This window comes from Hemibagrus wyckioides, linkage group LG05, assembly GCF_019097595.1.
Source record: "Hemibagrus wyckioides isolate EC202008001 linkage group LG05, SWU_Hwy_1.0, whole genome shotgun sequence".
NCBI lineage: Eukaryota > Metazoa > Chordata > Actinopteri > Siluriformes > Bagridae > Hemibagrus > Hemibagrus wyckioides.
Window position 1 is genome coordinate 8195579 of NC_080714.1, and position 22602 is coordinate 8218180.

Genomic DNA, 22602 nt, shown 5'->3' on the forward strand with positions numbered 1-22602 from the left:
AATCTGATGACGGCTGAATTCAGCAAAGGAAGAGCACAGTAAGTCAAGGTTGCTAGTATGTACAGAAAAAAGGAAGTGACCTTTTTTATATAATAAAGTTTATTTTCATGTTTTAAGGTGGCTATATATCCCAAGGCACATAACGAAACATAAAAAATAGCAATAATATTTTACAGTAACAGGGAGCAGTGCTGGGTTAGGCACAAATGAGGAAGAAACCAGCAAATAATTAGTAATAATAATACATTAACATAGAGTACATTATTCTATGAGCATATGAACCTTTAACTCTGTCTGGTTTTATAGTACAGTGGCTTTATAATATATTATAAGCTAAGAGTGAAAAGTTAAAGTGTATGCACAAAAAAAAATCAAAAAAATCCAAGCATGTTCCATCTGTCCCACGCACAAGCATTTTGGATTGGGAGAAATACCCTAATGAGCTGGGTTAAATTATCTTTGGTACAATCCTTAACATCTGTGCAGTATGTTTTTCAGCCATCATACTAAGGGCCAGTTAAGTAGTTTTCTAGTTGCACTGTATTTAGAGAGCACAGTAAGCAGTACTCTATTACACATTTCCCACGATGCATGAGCATGTTCACCTCTAGGTGGCACAAACTAACCAAGTAGACTGACCAGCATCTCTGCAGCCACCAGATGTTGTGGTAACTGGTTTGTATCAAACTTACCATGATAAAATTTTCTAGCAGGAGCAAAAATCTTATGATTTGACCATCTGGGAACTGGTTTGAACTGGTTCTCTATGCTTCCTGCAATGCTCAAATGTGATTTTGAGCAGATTTGTAATTAGTGTTTAGCTAAATAGTATGGTGTTAGTGTTGATACAGGACCTGTGCTCCCTAAATAAACCTCTACAGCAACAATAAAGTCGGTTGTATACAAAAGGCCACATCCGGCAAGGCAGACCAGGCTAGAAGAGTGTTTTCCAACTAGGCTTTTTTAAAAACCCTGCCCACATAAGGATAGGTTTCTTTTACAAATAACATCATAAGAATGAACAAGAATGCATATTTTACTTTGTCTAAAAATATACTTTGCATTAAAAATTCACCCTTACCTTTAGGAAGGAACTCCACTTTTTCTTTTTTTTTTTAAAGAGATACGGTTCAATTGTAAAGTGTTTGTCATTTTAGTATGGTCCAGCAGATCTGTGATCAGACGAGTCTACAAGTACGTCATATTCTAGCAAGTCGGCGATGTGTTGCTTGTTAGGCTGCATTGTGCGAAATCAATCATAAACAGAACACTGAGTTAAACCAAATGAGCGCAGTGTGATCCCAAGGCTACAGGGCTGCTGCGAGCTCCGAATAAACAAAGACCATGTTCAGTCTGAACAAATCGAAGGTCACTTTGGATTGTGCGTCACTTCACTGTGTAAAACCTGATGAACCCCAAAACGTTCGCTATACTAAGTAACAGTCCGAGTTAAGACATTCTTTGGTTCTTGTATCAGTGGTTCACATCTTTAAGATGAGCTACAGAGGTGTTGATTGTCCTCTTCGCACGCGTTTCATACCCAATATTACAAAACACTAAGTGTAATATAATGCACTAAATGGCATAACACTGTGTGTAAATGAAACAAACATTATTACTGTAATGTGAACAATGTTAGTTTTTCTTTTTTTGTTGTTGTTGTAAAGCTATTTAATGATGATAATATTCACTTCTTGCCAGTTTTAGAGCCCATCACTCAGAGGGCCATGTCTTTCTAGGACTGGATGGACTCCTAGGGTTTGCTCTGGGGGACACCTAAGACATAAAAAATAAATAAAACAATATACATGAATTATTCCATGCCGTGATACAAGAACCTCAGAATCCAATACTTCTCAGCAGTACTTTGGAATAATAGCATGACTGAGCAGCGGCACTGATTTATTTAATTAAAGCAAAGTTGATCCCGTTTAACTGAATGTTAATTGATTATAAGGCACCTAATCATTATTAACTAATTAACACTACTATTTTGTAACATTTATACGATGAAGCAATAACACAAATGTTTGTGGATGTTCCACAACATTGAACATAACTATAAATGGTTAAAAGTGTCCTACATTAAGAAATTAAAAATTTACTCTTTGGTAAATGAGGAATAAAAGACTTTAGGGTGTGCTGTTATTGCAAAATAATCCACTTTACAGCGCCAAAGGTGATTCAGTGGTTTAAATGCTTTAATTTTTTATTGCACAGCTAGTTTTGAGTAGCACTGCAAACAAACTCTGCAGCTAAATTGGTGCCATGTTTCTGTTCTGTGGTGCACCATGATGGAAGTTAACCCACAAGTTGAAGCGTTTATTGTACAATTATGAAAACTGAGACATGACTCAGATTGGATTATGTGCAGGTCTTGTATGAGATGTTTCGTGATGAGCGACTTACGTCAGACTGAGCTTTCGAGTAGTTCATGTGGGCGTACAGTAGCACTGCAATGTCATTGTGGGATGCCTCCAGGGCAATAGACAGGGCATTGCTGCCATCCTAAGGTCAAGAAGCAATACGATTTTATATTCTACTAAAGTTTCTAAACAAATCAAGATCAAGCTTAGTGTAAACCCAATTTTCAGTAAACAAATACAAGGCTTTAGATCTTGCATAAAAGTCATGGTTTGGAAATTGATCGGGAAGCTTGTGTGCGCTTACGTTGTCTACGATGGCAATATCACAACCAGGTTGCTCAAGCAGAAGAGAGACGATCTCGGCACGCCCGTGCTCGCTGGCACACATGAGGGCTGTGGAGCCCTCATCATCCTGTATGTTCACATTGGCACCGCACTCGAGTAGCGCTCGCACCATCTCCTGCCTCCCATGGCTTACTGCCAGCATGAGTGCCGTCTGACCAGCCTAGACAAAGACAAGCCACAGAGATGCAGCACAGAAAAGATATACTTCTCCCAAATAAAGACAATGTAGCATGGGCTGATAATAAGTGGTGGTTGTGGCTTGAGTTACAATGATCTTATCTGGATAGTGATAACAGGTTTCAACCAAGAGTAACGAACAAGTAGAAACTCACCTGGCTTGCCTTGGCATTGACATTGCCCAGACTGAACAGTTTCTTGACTACCAACAAGTCATCCTCTTCTTTCACTGCTGATAAGGCTGCCAGCATCACAGCGGTATATCCTGCCTTGTTCTGCTTATCCACATTGCACACACCTACACAAGAAAAATAAATTCATCAGACTAATCTAGAAATATTCTGTACCTGATAACTTATAACTTATAAACACAATAACCTGTATCAAGTAGGAGTCCAACTATAGTGAAATTGGAATGGGAAACACTGTAATGCAAAGCTGTGTTGCCGTTGCCGTCGGTCATGTTGACTACGTGCCGCACCAGAGCAGGGGAGAGCTCAGAGAAAGCCATCAGGTAGTTGGAAACTCGGGATGGCTGGGCCGTCTTCGCACTGGACACTCTGAACCATTCCAGTTGCACAGTGTGGGTGCTGGACAGCTAGAACGGTTACATAGGCGTTTAATGTTTTGCCACTTTAAAATAGGAATTTTGGTGTAACTGTATAATACAGCAGACCTACCAGTTCTTTACTCTTTGTTGTTTTGGCACCATCGTTAAGGTGGGTCTTTAAAATGAGGCAAGCCTCACGCATTTTTGAACTCAGTTCAAACCTGCAAGAAAGCGTCTGGCATGTTTAAAGTGAAGATAACAAGGTAAAAAAAAAAGAATTTCAGAGTTCACTTGTGTTATATGGATTACAGAGTGAAGCAGAACAGCACAAGTGGGTGCTTATCACGTTCCGCAGGCCTGAGCAGATAGCTTTCATTTCTAGCACACATTAGTGACAAGAACAGCACGGTGCTCCATGGGTAATATTTTTACCCATGCTCCTCATGATTCTATTTATAAACTGCACAATATAAACGTTATTTAGAAGTAATTGAAATATTCTGATTTGATTAAATTTGCACATTTGCGACATAAGTGACTAAAAATGTGACTTATGACCAAAACATTCAAACTTTGGTATGTTTCTCTTATTAGACCTCATTTTTTTTATTGTGTAGCATAAAGCAAAGAGAAATACTGAATAATGAAGAAAACGGAATAACAAGAAAAGACTTTGCGTTATGTTAAACCCCCAAAATGTGCGAAATAGGAGGCTTTTGGGGTTAGTTTTGCTCATTTAAATACGTGGACGTTTCAGAGGGATGTGCACATTTACATGCTAATTCTTGTTCAAAACATTTATCTATGATAACGTACTTTTCCTTTAGTACTTCAGCCTGTTCCCTAGCACCATCTGTCACAGCGGCTACGTTTTCATCACTATCACTTTCGTCCAAATTGATGTTCCTTTCTTCATCAGAGGTATCCTCTAGAGCTGCGGCCTCTTCCTCACTGCTGTCTGAGCACCCGCCATCTCCACTTCCATCAGAGGAGCTCCCGTCATCTTCCTCCTCTTCCTCTTCACTAGATGTTGACTCGTAGCTGAACCAAATAAAAAGGTAAGCAATAGTAATGACTGTAAGCAATAATCATATCAGTAATTAAATAAAACATTTGAAATATATTGAAAAAAATAACTATTTTACTGTGAACATCTTGATGCTATCAGTGTATCCACTCACCCTCCATTAAGAATCCCTACAAACTTTAAGCTTTTTTTGCCACTGCTGCATGCAGCACTTGCGCCACTTCCATCCTTTCTCTTCATGATGGATTTCAGGGGGCCTGTAGCTTTCATTGGAAACATTTATTTCAAGTCACCCTTCTGCTACAACCAGTTCTCTGATGAACCATTTAATACAAGTTGCTTTGTTCATACTTACCGTCAGCACAGACAGACTGTTCCTGATTGTCTTTTTTGTCAGCGCTTATAAGATCTTCCCACTGAATACCTGTGTTGACATGGATTACGGCCACCTTTTTATTCGATGCTTCCACAAAGTCTGTTTGAATGCCCTGATCCGTTTTCGTCGCTGGAAAGTCTGCACTGGAAACACCAACTCCTACAGAGGTTTTGGAGCAAAGCTCAGTTTCCACTAGCACATCCGCCGTCTCAGGTTTGACCAGTGTCTCTCGTTCTAGCGTGATCTTTGACGTTCTCGCCATCTCCAGAGCCCTTAATTCCTCAAGGTCCTGATTGGCCTGGGTTAACCTTCTCTCAAGGAGATGGACTGACTCTTGCTGACACTTAATGGTCTCCTGCAGGTTTTCGATTTCTTGTTCAGTCTCACTCGACAGCCCAAGTAATGACTCCATTACCCAGACTGCCACTTCATTTGTTGAAACTTCGACCTGCACTTCTTCATCACGGACGGTCATTGGCTCAGTTTCTACACCTCTGTGATAGACATCAACAGCAGCTTCTACAGCTGCATCTTTTGCATCCTGAACCACCACAATTTTAACAGGAACATCACTACCTACAGCTACAGATCTTTTTTCTTTAGCCAAAACAGGGGTTTCTTTTCCTTTTTCACTGGAATTTCGCTCTTCGCTTGCAATTCTTGCAATGGGATCTGTAGGTGATGACAAAGGTGCAGGTTCTACCAGAGCAGAGTTTTTTGCACTGACCAGAGCACTAAGTTCTTCTGTTTTCTTTTGGAGAGCCTCAAGCAGCCTGTCCTTTTCAGCACGTAGCATGGACACTTCTCTTTCAAGTGCAGGTACTCCCTTTACTTTTTCTTCCATCTCCCTGAGCTGTCTAAGGGCAAAGGCCATCTGTTCTCGTACTGTCTGAAGCTGCCCTGGGGGAAATGAAGACATTCCAGAGCTGGAGGCTGGGGTGCTTCTCCCAGAATTCTGAGGACTAAATCTGGTCCAGCCACCAGTAGTGGGATTCTGCACAGCTGATGAAATCTGTAGTAGGTGACCATCTGTAGCCATCTGGGAAGGCACTGAAAAGCTGCTACTTGATCCACAATCTTTTACACTGTCTGAAAGAGGAGAGCCTAAACCATTTGGATATAAACCCTGCTCCTGCTGTAGTCGACGGCTTGTCTCTAGTAACGTTCTTTCTACCCTGGGGTTACGTGGAGGCGGGGGAGGTGGCATTTTTGAACAAGGGGGTAGCGTGGGACTGATCACTGAAGACGGTGAAAGTGGCTGTGACCTGCTGACTGATGTGACATGGCTTCGAGGAGCAGGTGGCGGAAGAACTCGACCATCTTCGCTGGTTGTTGATGCCAGTGATTCAGTAGAAGTCCAGCCACTGGTGCGACCCCCTACACTCCTCTGAGAGACTCGGTCACTCCGTGATCCTCTCCGGGGGCTCATGTTCGTTCGGCGGAAAGTCTGACCACTCTCTATTTCTTCTACATATTTAAGGAAATCAAGGTCCAGCTGGAATCCATATGGAGTCTGTACAGAATAGGATGCACCCTGATCCATTTCCTCTTGAGTGGCACAGTGAAAAGGGGACCCCAGATCTGCAGGAAAATCATGTTGGTTATTACTTTTGCAATAGCTTTGCTCTTTTATGTGTCGTACTTTGAAAACTGATGTCTCAGCCCAGCGATCTCTCAAGAGTGTTCAACCAGAGAGCATAACAGCAAGCAGGAGTTAACAAGTAACCCCTTGTTTTACACTTACATATCTGAAATGAGCAAGGTTTAGCAAGACCAATAACCATCTCGGCTCCAGGGGCGTCAGATCACGGATCAAGGTATGACACATGTATGTAAGGTATTTCGAATTGTTGAAAAATAAAAGGTTGCCATCAAACACCTAAAAACTAATATAATAACTTTCCCGGAATACCTTCGTACTCAACTTACCTAATACAACTGTTATGGAGGGAGTTGTAACATTATATTCATAATCAATCACGGGTGGGTGTGGTGACTGTGCTAGGTAATAATGTAGATGGAGTTAGCTAACTCAATAGCGTTTTAACTACATTAGCATTTTTAATCCAGTTTCCACTCCATCAACCAGTATGCAAAAAAATTTAAACCACATAAACAATTTGTATAGATGATTTATTTACACTTATTATTGTATTTATGTTTACCTTACTGGTGAGAAATGCCATTAACTTGGGATGAAAGGCTTAGAGTGCACTTCTCTATAGAGAGGACATGCATGAGTTCCTGGCTTTTTGGACATCCTGTATACTGGTTTCCCAAGGGAAGGGAGAGTTCATGTACAGATATTCTTTGCTCTGTTTTTGAGGAACTGACAAGGTATTTTAAGTTTTTCGGGAACTTTTACTTACAGTCTTTTACTCACAGTATGATGCACTAATGTCATAATATGAATGGCATCTCAAAACCATAGACTTCTTTTGTTACTTCTATAAAAATAACTTACTCAGTTTGGGGCTTATGTGCACAGACTGTGTCATCTTTTGGAATTTTCTGGTGCCCCTCCAGATGTTAATTCAGGACCTGTGAAAAGAAAAGTAAATTACATAATTATATTTAAGTACAAACATCAGTAAACGTCAGGTAAAAGAACGATGGGCCAGGCTAAAGTGTAAGGAAATGCTCTGTTAAATGTCTTTAATTAATCAATTTTGCTTGGTAAAAGGAACCCTTAAATTGACTTCTTTGGTCTCAAATAATCCTTATGAAAAAAATCTACATCATTTACCTGCATTATCCTAAGTAACACAAAAGAGTGAAAGCACAGGTTGGCTGTACTAACAATATAATGTTTTAGATTATCATGTAATTCTTAATCACTTCTCTTAATTTCATCACGCTTCACCTCTTTTAAAGACCACCAACTCTCACAATTAAATTAATAATATGCTAATGATGAAACATTAAATCAGCTCACTTTTGTATATTTCGATTTTTTTTTTTTATAAAGCCTTGACTTTGTTGTCAAGTAGATTTTCAGGGCTCAAAATTAGACCTCATCAGATACAGTCCCCTCCGAAAGTACGCCTGGAATACATGCGCCACGGAGGGAAGCAAGACATGTTACAAATTTAGCCTAGCTAACTAATTTTAAGTTCGGTAGTATCAGTTTGTCACACCAGGAGTCATTTCACACCTCCGTGTAGTCATTTCCTGACAGCCAGCATTTAATTTCAGAGAAAAACAAGAATGGAACAACACAAACTAGCATAACTTATGCTGCTTATTTACTAGAGTTTATAATAGAAACAGATCTGTCCCCTGTGTGCTTGCTCTGTATCACCATTCCACATCCTTGTCTAATAGATATGCATCCACAAATAAAGGAAATTGCTTATCAAACCTTGACAGACTGAACCAATCAAAAGTGGACTCTGCTACATGTGTTAGCATATGTGTGTGTGTGTGTGTGTGTGAGAGAGAGAGAGAGAGAGAGAGAGTTGGTGTGTTGGTGTATGCAACTGTGTGTTTGTGTGCTACTTGTTAGAAAGCATGCATGAGAGAGAGAGGAAAATGGAGTGTCCCACTGGGAAAACTCTCAAACTTCCTGATGGCCAATCTGCCCATGAAATCACTCCATAAACTAACCGTGATGGTCAACTGTAATCTTGATCCTGCAACAGATATTTGTCCCAACCAGGATGTGTTCCTCCCTTGCAGCTCGTCATTCCTCACACTCTGGGTCCATCGAGACCATGACCACTTATAAACAGCTTACTGAAGATAAATGAATCTTTTCACCCCCCCCCCCGTCCTTTTTTCTATAATGATCCATTCATTACATCTTGCTGAGTTACATTACATTCTACCACTTTTTTTTTTTTATATTAATGCTCCTTTCTTTATGCCTAAATATTTTGGGGTTTGTGTGTTTAAGAAGAGCAGAGCTCTAATTAACAGTGCTGGAAAGAGGCCGTCATGGACCCCCCCCCACCCACACAGTCAGAAAACAGAGGTGTAGAGGAAGGGGGGAAACATGTTATGTAGGCTGATCTGTTTTTGGAGAGCCCTAGGCACATTCCACCACAACTTCCCGCTCACATCCTGCTAATGTGACCAGGCTTCAACTTGTAATTTGTGCACAGACAGAGTGTAGGTGGCTATATATATATATATATATATAAAATAAACAAAAAATGGGGGGAAAAGCTTCACTGGCAAGACTACAGTCTGAATACACTGTGAATCATCGGGAATAATTTAAAACCCTACTTCCTTAGCCGTAACGCCACGGAATTATGCTTTGTTACTTGAGTTCATGACCTCCCTTAGTACTCTGAATCTGTGGAGTCAGTCATGCTTGACAATGTTACCATGTGTCAGCTTGCTTCCCGGACTATCAGCTTGCTGAACACCCAATCTCACTATCTTTGAGGAGACATCTCAGTGTTTACAAAGCCTGGTGATAAGTGCCTAATTACAGGGAAGGGAAAGAGAGAGGGGGAAAAAAAAAAAAAAAAAACACAACACACACATTCCTCTCAGACCCCCATTTAACATCACACGAAGGTGGAAATTTCACACAAACAACAAAAGAAAGCTTTCCACAGCTTCACTGGGTAATTTAAATTCTGAAGAAGAAAAGAAATCTACTAAACCGGGTTGGTTTAAATGTGACGATTGATCAGAAATACTAATATCAATTCATTTAGGAAGTGTTACTGAGCCAAATATTAGTAAAGTGCATCTATGCACATTGCAGTGTGGGTTGACCATTAAACAAAAACCCACCATTTAGAATTCTGGGAATTGCCCGAGACGTCACTCTATTACACATATTTGGCGGGAAGGATCGGTTTAATGTGAGTCATGTTTTCAAAACATGACCTCATGGTCCTCCCTCCCATTTCCCCCAGAGGGATGTTGTCAATCAGACAGTATGGGCCGGGGCATGCATCAAACGTTACAGCTTCAAGAACTTAAACAAAGATTGACCGAGTCGTAAAAGTCTTAATCTGTGCACAGAAACAGAAGGATGCATACTTTATAGTCTTTTACGCTCTTATTCATCCTAGCACAGCAGCACATCTGCAGTTTCCTGAAGGGAAGTGGATTTGATAAGACCCCCGGGTCGCCCCCCATTGTCTTACGGCACTGTGACGGACAAGCCAATGATCAATGGGCCACAAGCTGCTTCCTCAAAACCGCAGAGGGATTTATAAACAAGGAAATGAAGCACACAAATCACACTTGCATGCCGTCACACCCCAGGATCGGCTGATTTTCCAGGAAAAAAAATTAGGCAATTCTATTTATATATAACGGAGTGATTGCACCTTAAATCGGAAGATGTGGATTAATTTTTTCGACCAGCATGGCTCTGGTAGTTTGTTTCAGCTGGAAGTTTATATTATTCCCATTCCCACACTTACTTTAACTGTGTGCTCCACAACACTACATATTACATAACATACTATTATTTGTGTATTAATAACTCGCAGTTAAAATGGCAATATATTTGGCAATTGTGTCAGCACATGTTTCTAGCAAGGCAGACAATCAGAAAGCAATGCCTCCAGCATGTATTCTTCATATGAAATCTCTCCCACAATTACAAAAAATTCTTGATTTTCTGCCCAACACAAGGACACATTGAACACCATATAATGAACCATTATGCTCCTTCCTTGACAAGTCTCCTTGTTCGGCTTTCTACTTCTGTCCTCCGTCTACAAAAGGAGCTGGAAGCAGTACAGAGGGATTGGATAGAGGCTGGATTCAGATTTCCTTGGTTAAAGTCATACTTTATAGTATTCCTCAGTCAATAAATACTTACCGGAGAAAGACAAGATAAGCTTCAAGCGCCGACAAGAAAATGATATAAAAGTACGCCTGTTTTGTTGTGTCCATGTCCAACATTGAATTTCTTGGTCATGTCACACTCCACAGTGGTGCTTAATGACTCATATGAAAGCACACACTCTGGACTTTGGGAATATAGTAGTAGTATTTCATAAGTATCGTAAACAAAAATGCACATCAACAGCACATTACGTGCCAAGACCTTAGCCAAAGCAGGACTCTCGGAGAACGTGAGTGTTGCAGGACATTCACTTCTGGCTGATCTAGCAGTGAGAATGCCATTAAATAAATCCATACTATAAATTTCTTCAAACTGATGAACATAGTACTAATCTAAATCAATTTAAAAAAAAAAAAAAAAAAAAGCTGTTCACGGTTACATGGCATCATGAAATGATTTGGAAATCCTTGGATATCATCTTGTTCTATTAACTTGTTCAGGTTCAGAGAGCTATATCGTGAATCCGTGTGATGCCGTTAAGAGTCTGTTGGTAAACGCAGCTCAAATAAAAAGTACCTTCAGTAACATAATTTGCAATATTTAGCATGGCATTCTCTGACATGTTCAACACAATTCCCACTGCAAGGTCGTTTCATCCCCAGCAAGACATAACAGTGAGGTATCTTCCGAACAAACCGTGTGGGTGGGATTATTGAAGTTTTCTGGGAAACCAGCTGTAATGTCTCATGTGAGCAGGGGTTATCGATCTGTGACCAACAGAAAAGCAACAATAACTTTTCTTTTCCTCTATAACAAAACAACGTGCAAGTCATGGCACATTGGATGATGCCTCTCATTCATCAAACAAGCGTTCTTCTTTATTCATCTTGGCACTATATGACTCTTTAACCACCTCAAAGCTTCACCGCCTTGGTGTAAAAGATGAAAACATAGATATCTAAGATACATAAGATATCTACTTATGTATTAAGGTATTAATTTGCCACGCTTCGAGACAATTAGTCTGCCAATCATAAACTTTCTCCTCTGTTTGCTACTTCGCTGGTGCTGCTGCTTAGTGTGCAAGTACAAATAGAGTTCATAATGAATATTAGGTTATTAGATTAATAACTATTCCACTTTTGCACACCGTAGAAGAATGACTTTAATCTGTGAAGCATCTAATCTGTGATTGTATCAGAACAGTGGTTCCCAAACTAGGGTTTGCAGGATCATCATGAGAGAAAGTCATTTAAATGAAGGGTGTATTTGATATTTTAGTCTTTTTTCCCCTATCTGCACTAATTTCCTAAATGTATCTCCCCCCTGGTAATTCCTAAACAACACAGAGTGACTGATCTCTCAAAACAGTCAAGCAAATCCATAAAAAAAAAACATGAACGTAATCATTTTTTGAATACGGTACAAAAGTGACTGCAAAAATACTGAGATAATTGCATGTATTTGTGAAAGATGTAAGATGGTAAAGGTTTGGGGTGCAAGAAAATTCAGGAAGACCTGCACTAGTATATATCACAAAGTATGTTATTACTTTATGGAACTTTTTGTTCAATACGCTCTCTGATTCTATTAAAATATAACAGTGAATTTCTTTTCATTTTCGGGGGTTAAAGCCTCTTTCTCAGCGTCAGGATTCAAATAAAGTGTAATGTAGCCTGGAACTGAAAAGACAAAACATCTACTTTTATATACAGTTCTTCCTACACAACTAACACCCATATTTTTGCCTTTTCTTTTTCTCTGCTTCTTGTGAGTGTTGCTCTTTGTAACATTCTGCTATGAGAAAACCGCAGAATGCAGCCAATGACACGTCATGCGACAGATTTTAAACATGCTTTCAGACTTAACCTTCTGTGGGCACAAACCAGGCACACAGGCAACTCCAGCGCTATGCCTGGGACGCTTGGACTCGCTGAATTGTAAGGGACTATTCAAATGATGGTAATGGGAATTGAAAATGAAAATAAATAAAAGGGTAAAAAAATCCCTCTCTAGCCACCTCCTGCAGATAATACACACAAGGCTTTCTTCAAACAATGCAGAAGGACTGAGCAAGACTATTTTCTTAAAAACGCAATCATGGCAGTTTCACGTACCTCATCAGAAAGCTGAAGGAAATGTGTCTCCTTAACAGATTAATACGATGAATAGAGATGACAAAGATGTAGCTATGGGTAGGCACACGGGTAGGAAAGCTAAAACAACCACTGAATTTGATTTCTGTAGGCAATCTCTCCACTTGTTTTATAAACCAATGGATTCATGGAAACATGCTCAGACTGCCTTTCTGCAAGCATAGAGGCTAAAATAAACATTTGGTTCATTTGATTAAGTTGAAATGTAAAAGTTGTCTCCACAACACAGAATCAACAGTTATATATATATATATATATTTATAATAGGCACATATTCAATACATGAACCAATGTGAAATATTCATAGTTCAGCAACACATCTCCATAAATCATCACAGGAATTCAGTTGAGCCTACTTTTCTTAATGTGATGGATATATAGCTGGGAGTTGTGTATTAAGCTTTACAGGATTATACTCTTTCATTGGAATAAAAATAAGGGTAGTAATGTCTATTTCCCGAAGAAATATTCTTGTTTCCACAGCTGCAAACAGTTCAGCTAATAAACACCTGGCGGCCACTAACCTCCACAGGGGCAACGTTACAGAGAAAAACATCCAAGCAGGGAGATTTCTAAAGAAGTGACATTCACATATCTAAGAAACATCCGTTGTATAGAGACATGCCAAAATATTTGTGCAAACAGTATTTGTGCTATTCTCATGAAATGATAAGATGAAAACATAACCACCACAAAGCAGTGAGCACTGGAAACTATCCAGGAACAAGCTTAAAAAGGTGTCTCCTGTAAAAGATACGAGGTACTTATCCTGCTGAGCGAGCGCCTCATTAACAGAGCTAAAGCAAGGAGGAAATGGGAGTATAAACTGCTAGGCAGACGTACACACAAGGTGTCAGTGCACTTAGCAGGGTTAAATAGCTACAAAATCAATAAAAGCAACACTGTTCACTGCATAAAAGTGAACGTGAGAATATCTGAAAACCAGTAAAAAGAGACAACTATTAATGGTTTTGTATGTCAGGTGTCCAACACCTACTGGACATGTTAATGACCTGATGATTTAAATCAGGTGTGTGTGTGTGAAGGCTTACTCTCTTTCACTGTGTGTTGTTGTTTAAGGTTACTCTGCAGGAGTATTGTAAACTACTTTAATTAATCATAAGACCGAATTAACGAACAGCTTCACAGCGACTGCATGTGGCACACTGGAGTATTAACACTCATTTATTAGTGATTCTTTTTTTGATTTGTTAGTAAACTTGTGGAATCCAATCAGTTCGTATCAACTTCCAGGTCACCGGTTCCCAGCTCTGGTCCTGGTGTCCTGCACATGTAAGTATTTTCCTTGTTTTGACTCAGGATGCACTGTAGTTGATTAGTTGAGGGGAAAACACTCAAATGTGCAGGACAGTATTAAGAACCAGTGGCCGAGACGGTCATCTGCCACATATAAAAGGAAAAAAAAGGCACAGTGGTGCAGAGGGTTCCCTTGTTCAATCCTGACCTTGAGTTACTGTCTGTGTATATTTTCCAAACGGGTTTCCTCCCACCTCCCAGAAACGCAGCAGTGGTGGATAAACTGCACATAGGTGCAATGTGTGTTGGGTACGCATGCTGCCCTGCAACAGTCTGCCACCCCGTCTTGGGTGTATCCCTGCCTCACGCCCAGCGATGACACAGCGATTAAGTCTTATGACTGAAAGGTTATGAGTTTAAATCCCAGCACTGCCACAGCTGGGTTCTTGTGCAAGATCTTTAAGCCTCGGCTGTCTGAGTTGTGTCAGCCGAATGCAAAGATGTAATTAACTTGATGGAATTGAAACCCCCGGGACCTGAGATGAGGGATCCGCTCGCCCCTGCTGAGGGAAAATGCAGGAGAAGGGCAGTGAACCAAGAAGGAACCATAAATAGATTCACAGGACATGAGGCATGTGCAAGCTCACTGTTTAGGAGGCGATTTCAGTTTTTCCCCCCACTTCCAGTCAACATCTTAACCTTATTAATACAGACACTTGGCCTCTTTGTTTTCCAGAAATAATGCAACACATTGTTCCTTAACTGTATCTCTGTGTGCCAAGTGCACAGGTTTTAAACAGCTTATTATCGGTCAGTGGTCATTGTCGAGTCCTGAGGAATGTCTCTCTTTTTCCGTTTTCCACCATATTTTCCTCTTTTCCACCATATTAGAAAACTGTCTACAGCAGAAAAACTTGAAAGTATAATTGTATTTTATTTTTTTTTGCATTGCGCTGTATTTGCACTGACTCATTTTTTTTTTGTGTATTATCATTGAATTAAAGGATATGTCACGAGGGCGGGTCTCGTGTCTCGCGCACTAATATCACAATGTCTCGAGGCATCCCTGTTCCCTCAGAAGAACAAGGAAAAATATTGTGAACTAATTCACCGTTTCATTAGGGCTTGTTACAAACAAACAAGTCTATGGTGACTCGGTTGTGTTAATGTCCCTGTTATACGTGTTTAAATGAGGAGTTTGTTCGACTCCATTAAAAAAAAAAAAACTGTTAGATTTATTTTTGGAGTTTTTAAGTACTAGGCAACTTGATAAGGTCCCGCTTAGGTGAGGAGGTGGCGGGACATTGAGTAGCACTTTAGCTAACCCAAGTTTATAATAAAGGTTTTTTATGTCTTTATAAAAACGTATTTATCATCCTAAATAATAGGTAATTCACCTCAGAATAACACGTAGGCGAAGCATGTTATTGCGCTCGCGCTTGTAAATGTTACTCAAGTTAGCGACAAGCTAGCACTCTATCGTCAAACTCTCTGAGAGCTGTTAAATGAAAGGAATAAAAAATGGGTCTTACCCACGGTGTGAGTCGTGTCTCGTCTTCAAAATCAGAGTTAATGTGTGTTTTTAGCTTTTTTCCAGCCCTTCCAGACAGGAATTAGGCGTACAAGTAGCGTTTGTGTTGATTATAGGCTTGTGATAGACGGAAAGAAGATCCAATAGGGAGTAAGTTCAGCTGGAGCACTGAAGGAGGGATTGTGCCGCTGAGTCCCACTGCATACAGACACGACTGGGACAATACATCGACTCCAGTTGATACATCGTCGATACCTTTTTGTACGAATACCTTGATATCGATATTTTTAATTGAGTTCCAAAGCTGAAAATGAACTGAAAGTCTTGCCTACTACTAAATAAATAAACTTTGTTTACACTGAATATGGCACTTTGGTCTATATCAATTCATCTAACATTTGTAAACATCCAATTACAGTTACTGGATGGTGACAACACTCACTATAATGATAGGACAGAATTGAATATGTTTATTGTCATTATAACATGTGCAAAAAAAAAATAAAAAATGCTTTCCTGTCAGTGCATCATTCTTTGTACTATAAAAAAAGGAGCATAAAAAACAGCTAAAAATAAATGGGGTTCATATAATAATGATTCGTTTACGCTATAATTAGTACAATTCATAGTTGCGGTTTTTTAAAATCGTTTTTGTTTTTCTTTTTTTCTCGTTTTAGTGACAACACTCACTATAATGATTATGGGTATAATTAGGACAATTCGTAGTTTGCGTTTTTTTTTTTTTTTTTAGTTCCCCCCCCCCTTTTTTTCAGTAAAAACAACATCTAAAAGGCTAAGATCATATAAATGGACTAGATAAAAAGAGATTTCTGTCCAATTTTCCATAAGAAAGGTTTTTCCCAAAAAAAAGAAATGAAAAACAAGAAAAAAAAAGGTTTTTTTTGCTGCCTCTTCATATTACCTTATTTGACTAGCACCATTATTTTTTTTAACAATATACTTTCCTTTATACCATCCTGTCATCTTTAAACACATCGCCATTTAGGCTGTTCGGACCAAGGTGGGTAAACAAAACGAAAAGTCTTTGAAAGCTCTTCTTAAACTATTCTGACCTATTGTTTTGTGCCCTATAGCTGCTCTCCAATCCTGTGAGCCAGCTTCAGCTAAATAATTTAATCATTTTATATAAATGCATGTTATTGGGTAAATCAAAACAGAGAATTTACTGCAGGAGCCAAACTGGATTGTGTTCAGAAAACTGGAGTCACTGAACTATGGGCAGATTTTTCCTCCTTTTATACAGTTCTGCTAAAGTCATTTGTTTAAGGACTTGTTTTGGTCTGCTAGAGGAAACTTTTAACTGTGGTTTCAATTTAACACATTTCCACACACAAAAAAAATGCTAAAGCTGAAAACATCGTTAAATAAGTCTAAAGACTATGGTTGATATGGAAAATCTGACAGAAATCGCTGTTTATCTAGTCCACTGTAGACATTTATATGATTTTGGCCTTGTAGATATTGTCAGTTTTTACTGAAAACTCTTATGATGGCATAATAATGTTATTTATTTGCAAAACCAGAAATATGCAAATGATAATAAAGAAAAGTCAGTAGTTTATCAGTAGGTCACTGTTGCCTTTATATTCTTGCATGCACAGCAGTTTACTGTTAAAATAATTAAAATGAGCCACATAAAAACACTGTATTCCTGTAAATATTATCACATTGCCTCTAACACAACATGACTGATGAAAGCGCGAGCTCGGTTTTGCACGTGAAGCGAAAGGTGGCGCAAAATCCACTGTTGACTTCTGAGCGTCACCGCGTTGGGGCACGAGGAAAAAATTCTACTTCCGGTCCCAGCTTAACAGGAGAAATATATAGAAGTGCTCGTGGCTGATTTCAGATCAGTTGCGACGAAATATGTATTGGGCGTAGGCTGAGTCCTTAATATGAGAACTGATCCCGGAACAGCAGCAGTGCAGAACATATTATTTTCACCTTGACATCAGCTATGGCGACTGCGACAACGTTTATTCAGAGATTAAGGAACTTTTTGGCGGGGGTGAGCGGTCTGACCAGCTGTATGATTTTCTATTGAAATGCACAGATTGTCAGAAACGTGTATAATTTCTAAATCAGAGCACAATTTCTGCTAGATACCGTACCTCACTTGGACTCCGTTAGCATCGCGCTAATGCTACACCTAGGTTTCAATGTATTATCATTGTTAAATTACTAATCATGCCTGGTCTTTAGAAATGAGTTGCTAAAAGGTGGGATAAGAGCACACTCACGGGTGTCACTGTCTAATTATGAAGGTTATATATGAAGAGTATAGCAGGTCAGATCAGATTTGCAGGACAATGTGGAACAACTAGTTAACAGATATGTACTGGTCCAGTTCTGGTCCTGACTTGGCCAGGATCTTGGTCAGGTTCCTCATTTACTATACACCCTAGGAAGCAAACTGATGTTGGGTAGTTATGTTGGTCTACCCCATAAAGCATTGGCAAAGGAGCACTTTAAATAACAATCCTGCCAGAGATGTCCAGTCACTGATTCAGGTTTGGGAAAGGAGCATTTTTCATATTCATTGTGGATTTAAAAGTGCCTTAAAAAGCCCATATTGGTCCCATTTAGCAAAACTACACTGGCCTAATATTATATGTAATGGAATGACTAACGATGGCCCAACATCAGTTTGCTACCCGAGACCTTTCATCTGACAAACACAAGTAAATAGAATGGCAGCATGCGACTAAATAATTGTGGTTTTATTGTCATAAAACAATGATTCGCAAACATACACTGATCAGGCATAACATTATGACCACCTGCCTAATATTGTGTTGGTCCCCCTTTTCCTACCAAAACATGGAGGCATGGACTCCACTAGATCCCTGAAGGTGTGCTGTGGTATCTGGCACCAAGATGTTCGCAGCAGATCCTGTAAGTTGCAATGTGGGGACTCTATGGGCCCCACCTCACAACTTGCAGGACTTAAAGGTCCTACGGAACTGAAAGGACACTTTTGATAGATACTTACCACTGCAGACCGGGAACACCCCACATGTGCTGCAGTTTTGGAGATGCTCTGATCCAGTCGTCTAGCCATCGCAATTTGGTCCTTGTCAAACTCACTCAAATCCTTACGCTTGCCTATTTTTCCTGTTTCTAACACAAGCCTAATATATGGCTAACATGTGCCATGATGAGGAGATAATCAGTGTTATTTACTTCACCTATGAGTGCTCATAATGTTATGCCTGATTGGTGTATATTTGTTATATAGTACTATATTAATTATATAGTATAATCATTTCATGTATAATTAGTATATATATTAATTTCTGTACTTCCCACCAACAGAAAACTTACATTGTGCTTATGTTTGAGTTAGTAAACAGTCAAACAGGGTAATAGCTAAAAAATGTCAACAATAAATATAATAATTTTGATCATGATGGGTCATGATCTGCTGTAAGAAGTGTTCAGTTGTCAGGAGTGTCCCATGAGATGAAGTATGCGGGTCTCCCTTTTCAGAATGTGTGATGTATTCCTTACTCTAAACAAATGGTCAAGTAAAAATTACATTACTATCTTGGCTTCATAACTGTTAATACTGAGATTCTCTCAAAATACCTACACCACAATGACTGGAAGGATTGCACAAGAATCGTGTTTTGCATTGAGACTTTAATCATGTTTTTTTTTTCTGATTGCTCTCCACAGAGGAATCTTCAGGCAAAGCTTCAGCTGCGTTATGAAGAACTTGCAAAAAGGTTATTTACGCTTTACATGATTGCATTTCACAAATTCACACCATTGCCTTTTTGACTCTGGGACAAGCCTAGCGCTAAATGCGCCCAGACTCACCCCAACCTCAGCTCTATACTGACATCTAGTGACTGGAGTGTAACATGGCACTGTTCTTGTACCTTAAATGTAGAGCATAACCAAAGAAACCATCAAAGTATAACAATGCAAGTCTAACATATTAAATGTGAAAGTCTTATATTGTACATGTTTTATTGCTGTGGATAGAAACACTTGGAGACAATCACACCGCTGTTGCATCAGTCAGTTTTCGGCGGGGAGGAATTCGTGCTAAGTCAATAATGAACTCGGAAAGTACACTGACCTGTTATTTCCTTAAGAGCTCTTGGTTGCTGTTGTAGACAGGACGTTATCAATAGTTATATTATTTATTGTCCAGTGTCACCCAAATGAGGAGGAGGTTCCCTTCTGAGCCTCTCAGGGTTTCAGCTCAGGGAGTTTTTCCTTGCCACCGTTGCCTCAGTCTTGCTCATTACGGATAGATTAGTAACTTAACTTTAAAATTTATCTTTTTTTGTCTGTCTTTACTTCTGTAATGCTGCTTCGAGACATTGTCCGTTGTTAAAACTGCTATACGATTAAATTGAATTAAATTGTTTTACATATTACTTTATTTTATTTATATTCTCACTTTTTTTTTTTGCTACAGGACTCAGCTTCCTCCTAAACTTCCTGTTGGTCCCAGCCATAAGTTCGCCAACAACTATTACCTTACCAGAGATGGGAGACGGGAGTCTGCTCCACCGACTATTATAATGTCTGCTCAGAAGACCCTGGCACCTGGCAGGTGAGCTAAAGTTGTAGGGGGAAAAAATATATATATATATATATATATATATATATATATATATATATATATATATATATATATATATATATATATATATATATATATATATATATATATATAAATATACATTTCAACCCTAATAGTTTAATTGCCATAATCTCTTACCTAAATTACTCTTAACAACATTTTTTCAGTGTAGTTTAATATTTACTTCTTATTGTTACCTTTTGCACTATTGCAAACTCTCAAAGATGTATGGAAAAATTCCTGGTTCTTCACATAATAAACTCCTTTAAGATTCCTTCTTGGCATATTATAGACATGCAGCGATTCAAGGAGATATTCCATAATTAGTTCCTTATTGTGCGCAACGTGTCTCAAAAACATGCTCAAGAACTTTAAATGTTCCTGAGGTACACAGCTTCATTACTGAGGGCCACGAAAACAATAATACTAACTGATCTATAGATATATTCACTGGCTTAACTTGGATTTCCGTTGCTAAGCTTAATAAATAATTTGACATTGATGAATTATGATTATTTCTCAGCTCTACAGAACAGTTCAAGATGTTTTGAGCACATTAATTAAAGCTCTAATATATGTGATGGTGGTTATCTCATCCTTTCGTACCTTCCTGGGCAGGTGTTGAATATTCAAATATTTTAACCAAGTAATGTTTACATATGTGGTCTTTTCTAAGGCCCCACTTTGAACGGTCAGGAAGAGCCTTTGGTCTCATATGCATAAAGAAATAACAGGGGAAGGCTGTGTAATGAATATCAAAATATGTGCAAGCTGGCAAAGCTTTAACCTATCAATCTCCTGTCTAAAATAACAAACTGCTATAGTATTAGCAAATGAATGTTTAATTTTTTTTGTATTCACAGTGAAGCTCCAGCAACGACCAAGCATCCTGTCCTGCCTGGCCCTGTGCTGAAAGAGCTCCCGCTGTCCTCCGATCAGCCGTACCTCTGAACCGTCTCCCACAGCGTGATCAAGAAATACTGCTCATAAACTTTGCTTTTCCTGAATAACTCGTGTATATGCTAATTATATACATAACTAAACTATGTGTATATACATCCAGAAACAAGTTTATTTTCTTTGGTCTTGTCATTGTTTCTTGTCTTTATTTAATTTGTTTAGATTTCGATTCCACCAGCTATAAAACCACATGATTCACTGCTTATCAGTTATTTCTTCTAACTCCAAGAAAGGGAGGACTTACATAAAAGGACTTTATAATATTTCCATCAGTGCCAGCATTCCATGGGTCACATAACTGAAAAGATGGTTTAAAGCTTTAATAATAGTATATGTTTCAGTGGAAATACACCTTTGGTATAAATAAAGCCAGACACAATACACTATATGTAAAAATAACGGTGAAAATAGCAACGGACAAACTAAATAAATCCATAGATTAAACCTAGATACATCTTAGCAAGTGTAAATATCTTTAATATAGCCAATACAGTCATATATCTAGTATTTCCTAATATAAGCTTAATATAAGCCATATATATTTCTATATTTTTACATTTTTGCTTGAAATATTCTAGAGTAAATTTAATCAATGTGAGCATTTGAAGAAAAATCTCCTGACATTAGACAAGCTTGAAATGAGCAAAAATGTCTTGGAATTGGTTTAATACTCTGAAATTCTTGGTTTATATAATTAATAATTCATATAATACTGACATGATCATGATCAAAATCCATTTTATTTATGGGTGCCTTTTGAAGCCACTTACATGGCAGATATCAGTAATAAAATTGGGTTGAAAAATAAGTCATATTACAAAAATAATTTTTAGACCAGCTGTTGGATATTTCCCAGTTTCCAAGTTCATCCATATATATATATATAATTATATTTATGTATAATTATATACAGCTCAAGTGTTTATTTAATTATTATGAATTATTATGAAAAATAATCAATATCAATATCATATGCAATGATATCACTTACAATATTTGGGTTGGGTTTGTAATAAAATAAAATGTTGTAATTAGTACATTTTAATGTCAAATGACAGTAAAGAGAATATTTTAAAATGTTCCCATTAATTAATTATATCAGTTAAAGTTCTAGCAGTTATTAGGTACAGTTCACTCAGTAATAATGCTGTGTGTGTTGCTCTTGGCTGATATTTTGAAAAGAAGCAACTGGTAGGTTCAGATTTGCTTCTATTTTGTAAAACTGACTAAACCTATGTTTTTGTTTTGTTTTGTTTTTTAAAAAAACACTCATCCAGATGTTTAGTGTACTCCTATAATTAATATATTGTGATTTATAAAATGCAAATCAGGTTATCAGGTTATTAACAGCTGCACCATCCCCTTGTGTGCATAAAAGATCTGTAAGTTTCTTCGAAGTGTTAGATCAGTACATCTGTAAGTCAGCATATGCAAAATGACATTTGCCTTCAAAATGCAAAGTGATTTATGTAAAG

At 38.4% G+C, this 22602-nt stretch overlaps 2 protein-coding genes across 2 annotated transcripts; one reads left to right on the top strand and one right to left on the bottom strand.

Annotated features, from left to right (window-relative positions):
- Nucleotides 1-89: 89 nt before the first annotated feature.
- On the bottom strand, nucleotides 90-15715 carry kank3 (KN motif and ankyrin repeat domains 3). The gene is made up of 11 exons (XM_058389282.1): nucleotides 15548-15715; nucleotides 7306-7382; nucleotides 4821-6422; nucleotides 4620-4728; nucleotides 4255-4479; nucleotides 3569-3659; nucleotides 3267-3486; nucleotides 3044-3186; nucleotides 2671-2871; nucleotides 2410-2508; nucleotides 90-1776 (listed from the first exon to the last, which is right to left on the bottom strand). The coding sequence occupies exons 2-11, from the start codon at nucleotides 7337-7339 to the stop codon at nucleotides 1714-1716; spliced, it is 2787 nt and encodes a 928-aa protein (XP_058245265.1). The 5' UTR covers nucleotides 7340-7382; nucleotides 15548-15715; the 3' UTR covers nucleotides 90-1713.
- Nucleotides 15716-17437: 1722 nt separating this feature from the next.
- Nucleotides 17438-21236, top strand: ndufa7 (NADH:ubiquinone oxidoreductase subunit A7). The gene is made up of 4 exons (XM_058388932.1): nucleotides 17438-17575; nucleotides 19246-19295; nucleotides 20000-20137; nucleotides 21031-21236. The coding sequence occupies exons 1-4, from the start codon at nucleotides 17525-17527 to the stop codon at nucleotides 21116-21118; spliced, it is 327 nt and encodes a 108-aa protein (XP_058244915.1). The 5' UTR covers nucleotides 17438-17524; the 3' UTR covers nucleotides 21119-21236.
- The last annotated feature ends 1366 nt before the right edge of the window (nucleotides 21237-22602 follow it).